At 37.1% G+C, this 5,418-nt stretch overlaps 1 protein-coding gene across 10 annotated transcripts in view; it reads left to right on the top strand.

Annotated features, from left to right (window-relative positions):
• The window catches only part of Chd9 (chromodomain helicase DNA binding protein 9), a 234,087-nt gene that overhangs the window by 170,679 nt on the left and 57,990 nt on the right, over positions 1-5,418 (top strand). For all 10 annotated transcript variants that reach the window (XM_026777294.1, XM_013354625.2, XM_026777295.1 and 7 more), the window contains 4 exons: positions 165-308; positions 421-676; positions 1,515-1,725; positions 3,562-3,757. In XM_026777294.1, coding sequence (XP_026633095.1) covers positions 165-308; positions 421-676; positions 1,515-1,725; positions 3,562-3,757 — 807 coding nt within the window. The remainder of the gene's footprint in view (positions 1-164; positions 309-420; positions 677-1,514; positions 1,726-3,561; positions 3,758-5,418) is intronic.

Below are 5,418 nucleotides of genomic sequence, written 5' to 3'. Positions count from 1 at the left end.
AGTGTTGGGATTAAAGGTGTGCGCTACCATCGCCCTGCTTCAATTTGTGAATATTAAAGTCAGAAACTAATTGCTAGTATTTCAGTGAACATGTGATTTCTTCTATCAGCTTCCATTTACTTTTAGTACTAAGGTGTTTTTTCAATTGTTCTTATTTTCTGTAGGAGCACAAGGTGCTGTTGACTGGCACTCCTCTCCAAAATACAGTTGAAGAACTGTTCAGCCTTCTTCACTTTCTTGAACCTTTAAGGTTTCCTTCTGAGTCAACATTTATGCAAGAATTTGGAAATCTGAAAACAGAGGAACAGGTATTCTATTGTGTTTTTTAAATAAGCACATCAAATCCTTTGTTATAATTACTTTCTATGGATAATTGAATATATACTGGTATTTTATCATTTCTATCATGCTTTTACTCAGGTACAAAAACTCCAGGCTATCCTTAAACCAATGATGCTGAGACGATTAAAAGAAGATGTGGAAAAGAAATTGGCACCTAAGGAAGAGACAATTATTGAAGTAGAGCTTACCAACATTCAAAAGAAATACTATAGGGCTATTTTAGAGAAGAACTTCTCCTTTTTATCCAAAGGAGCTGGACAAACTAATGTACCCAACTTAGTCAACACCATGATGGAGCTCAGGAAATGCTGTAATCATCCATATCTTATCAAAGGTATCTAAAAGGAGTTGCAACATACATATTGCTTTGCAGCAGATAGCACTCAGTAAAGAAGCGAAGCACCCCACTTGCAGCTGCCCATGTTATCACTTTCTTATGCTGTTCTGAGGGCTGGCAAGTGTCTGCGTGTCAGAGGCAGTGTGACTTGCTGTAGTCTATTTTGAGCACATGTCACAAGATTAAGAAGTCAGTTTATCTTAGAGAATTCCTTAGAGTTCCAGGACAGCTTGGGCTATGTAGAGAAATCCTGTTTCAGACCCCCTCCCCCCAAAAAAGTGTGTGAGTATGTGTGTGTGTATGTATGTTTGGTTATATAAATGCATGTTTATAAGTGTGTGCATTTATTTCCTTGGGTTAGGACTGAAGTTCTTTTGCTTTATTTTGACTTTGACTTTTATTTTTTCTTTTTTGTTTGGTTTAGTTTTGGGGTGATTTGGGGTGGGATAGGAAGTCAGGTCTTGCTGGGTAATGCCTGGCTGGGACAAATGCACAAGCAGTCTTTTTGCTTCAGGTTTCCATGAGCCACCTCACCCTGAAGGCTCATGGTTTTAGTCAGTCTTTCCTAGGCATGCTCATTTACTATTCAGCAAACAAAAATCTACATAAAGACTTCAAAAGATTCCGAAGATATTCTCTGTATCTTCAGTATAATTAACATTGTTATATTGTGGGAGGTTTGACACAAATTTAAATAATTCTATTAAAAACAATATGGTTGCCACTGGAATGTTGTATATTACCGAAGTATAGAAGAGCACCAATTCTCATTTAAACCAGCTGGAAATCACCTGAAATTTTTCATTGCTTATATTATCCCATCTTTCTTTTATAGGTGCTGAGGAGAAAATACTTGGAGAATTTCGAGATACATACAATCCATGTGCTTCTGATTTTCATCTGCAAGCAATGATCCAGTCTGCTGGTAAATTGGTCCTCATTGATAAGTTACTGCCCAAAATGAAAGCAGGAGGCCATAAAGTACTTATCTTCTCTCAGATGGTACGCTGCCTTGACATCCTGGAAGACTATCTCATCCATAAAAGGTACGAAATTATATTGTTTATTTCACCTGATTCATAAACTTTAGTGTAATGTTTTTATTTCTGTTTTATTTTGTTGGTAAAATTAGAACTTGTAAATTGTTTTTATGCTTTATAAAATGTGTTTATATTTTTATCTTTTATGGCTTATTTAATATGAATTTGTTATTTCATTTCTGGTTTTGGTTCATGACAATAATACAATATTGAATTAACTTCGTCAATATTTATATAAATAAATAAAACACACTTAGGATATTTTATGAGACTGTTAAATATTTAACCTCATATAACATATTATAAAAGGAAATCAGAAATTTTAACTGTTGATTTTAGTATGAAAGATTTTTATCACCACTTTACCTTAGAAAAGGTTTATATTTTTTTCATGTTATATGATTATGTAGTTCATTTTTATTGCTACTTTGTGCAGTGTGCATATTATATATGTGATGTATGTGTGTGTTTGTATTGATACCTGGAGCGCACTGATTGTCTAAAATTACTGGCTTGTGAGCCCAAGGATCCTTCTATCTCCTCCTCCTAGCCCTGATCACAGATATATCCTACTGTTCCTGGATATCACTTTTACTAGGATACTGGGGACCGAAGGTCAAGTCCTCAGATGTGTTTAGCAAGCACTTTTCCAACTGAGAAAATCTTCTGAGCTACATTATGACTCTTTTTTTCTTCTTTGCAGTACTGTGGTTTAAACCTGAGACCCTGCATTTGTGAGCAGTATTTCCACTTCTGTGAACTCATACTAAAATGTGTATTGCTCTCAATGTTATACCAGAGAAGATCATTATATCACAATATGGCCCTTAAAAAATCTTTCAGTTTTCTGTTTTTGAATATTTATTTATTATTCATGTGTATTTATCTGTGTCTGTGTGAGTTTATGTGCACCACATGTGTGCAGGTGCCCAAGGAGGCCAGAGGGAGTCAGATACCATGGCACTGGAAGTAGAGGCTGTTGTGAGCCACCTTTTGTGGGTGTGACTGCTGAGAATTGAACCTCAGTCTTCTCAAAAAGCAACAAGATCACTTAACCACAGGGCCATCTCTCTAGCCCCTCATAATGACATTTTCTTGATTACCTTGTATAAAGAACTTATGAGGAGATAAATCTGTGCAAATATGTCTAATGACGAATTTCATGGAAAACCCTAGGGTTTTGTTTTTGTTTCTTTAATCTACAAATAACATTAGAAATCATGCTCTGTTTTGTACTAAAAATCTAAGAAATATGTAGAAAGAACCAAAGAAAGTATGGCAAGTGAATACTATTTAAATTTCTGTGATAGCTTCTGAAATGATATGTATTTTATGTCTTGTAGTAAAAAATTGAATGTTAGGGGCTGGAGAGATGGCTCAGTGGTTGAGAGCACTGGCTCTTCTTACAGAGGACCTGTGTTTGGGTTCCAGCATCCACATGGCAGCTCACAGCTATCTGCAACTCCAAGATCTGAGTATATGTAGGCAAAATACCAATGCACATGAAATAAAATAAATTGGTTTTTTAAAAATTGAATGTTAGATAGGGAAGGATAACAGATTTTAAAATTATTGCTTGGTGTAGTGACTACAGATTTGTACAGCATTCCAGCTTGTCCTCCACAGACGTGCTGTGTCAGCTGAGGGGATGCCATGGGGACATTTATAGCTTCTTGTGTAGTCCTCTCAGAGTATCATTATGTTTCCTTGTGTTTCAAATGTAGAAAGTATTTTTTATGATGCTGTTTCTTAATTTTATAGCATAATCATAGTATGGTACAGGGACGCTGACTTTGCCATACTATATTCAACATTTAAACTTTCTGGTTTTCACTTAAATAGATATTTATATGAACGAATTGATGGGAGAGTCAGAGGAAATCTTCGACAAGCAGCTATAGATCGATTTAGTAAACCTGACTCAGATCGATTTGTTTTTCTCCTGTGTACCCGAGCTGGTGGTCTGGGCATCAACTTAACTGCAGCTGATACATGCATAATTTTTGATTCTGATTGGAATCCTCAAAATGACCTCCAGGTAATAAATTTCTTGACTAACAAAGAATGTAATTTTTAAAAAAATTCATGCTACTTTTCTTAGTGATTTTCATCTTTTGTTTTTATATAGGCGGATTAACATCTGTTTCTTTCTTCTTTTTTTTTTTTTCTTTTTGGTTTTTTTGAGACAGGGTTTCTCTGTAGCTTTGGAGGCTATCCTGGAACTAGCTCTTGTAAACCAGGCTGGCCTCGAACTCACAGATCTGCCTGCCTCTGCTTCCTAAGTGCTGGGATTAAAGGCGTGCGTCACCACCGCCGGGCTAACATGTGTTTCTTTAAGAAACAGCAGTACATAGTAAAACTATTTTAGTTATCACTTAGTGATAATAAAATATACTTGTGTTTCTTACTGACTTATGAAAATATATGAATAATTGAACATAATATTTGTATTCTTTAAAATATGGGGGTAAGCCATGCATGATTGAATCCCAACACTCCTGAGGCCAAAGCAGGCAAATCTCTGAATTTGAGGTTACCTTGGTCTATATAGTCAGCTCCAGGCCAGCCACGCCTAAATAGTGAGAATTGCCTCAAAAAGAAAAAGAAAAACCACATGGTGGTATACACCTTTAATCCCGGACTCGGGAGGCAGAGGAAGGCATATCTCTGAGTTTGAGACCAGCCTGGTCTGCAGAGTGAGTTCTAGGGCAGCCAGGGCTATGCAGAAACACAGTCTCAAAAAAACTTTAGAAACAAAACAATAAAATGGGGCAAAAATAAAGTATGGGTCATGGTCACCGAGCTCAGTGGAAGAATGGTTTCTTATAAAAGGTGGTGTCCTAGGCCTGAGTTCCCTCACTGCCTCCCCAACGCATCCTATAAACGTAAGAAACTTAAGCTCTACTTCTAACTGTAGCTTACTCATGATAAAATTAAAATGTTAGAATTTCATTTCCTTTTATATAAGGTACATTTGTGCTAATGTAATGTAAGCATCATACAGTATATGTGAAATTGAGCCATAATAAATCCATGTTCAAAATGCTGTAGATAACGAGGGCTTGAAATTTAAGCTTTCTATGGACTTCCTAGAAACGAATGTTAAGTGTGATTGGAGGTGGGGGACAGCTCAGTAGTCAAGATCACTGGCTGTTTTTGCAGAGGACCTGTGTTTAATTTCTGTCATCCATGTTGTGGTTTATAGCTATCTGTACTAGTCCAGGGAGCTGGTGCTCTCTTCTGGCATCTGAGGGCTCTGGGCACGTACGTGGTGCAATATATGCATGCATTGAAGGACACTGTAGGCAGGGTTTTCTGTCCTGCTAGCTCACTTCCAAATAGCCACACAGAGACTTATTATTAATTATAAATGCTCAGCTGATTGCTTAGGCTTGTTACTAACTAGTTCTTACAACTTAAATTAATTCATATTTCTACCACATGGCAATACATTTTTTCATCACCGCATGTTTATTTCCTGCTTCTGCTGCCTCTATTTTGGACTCTTCCCTCCTTTCCCAGGCTCTCTTTATTTTCACAAGTTCCACCTATCTTCTACCTTCCTAGCTATTGGCTATTTCACATTTATTAAACCAATCAGAGCTGGGCGATAGTGGCGCACGCCTTTAATCCCAGCACTCGGGAGGCAGAGACAGGCGGATCTCTGTGAGTTCGAGACCAGCCTGGTCTACAGAGCTA

Source organism: Microtus ochrogaster, unplaced genomic scaffold, assembly GCF_000317375.1.
Source record: "Microtus ochrogaster isolate Prairie Vole_2 unplaced genomic scaffold, MicOch1.0 UNK54, whole genome shotgun sequence".
Taxonomy (NCBI): Eukaryota; Metazoa; Chordata; class Mammalia; order Rodentia; family Cricetidae; genus Microtus; species Microtus ochrogaster.
Note: the sequence above shows the minus strand (reverse complement) of the source record. Positions and strands in the feature narration are given on the sequence as shown.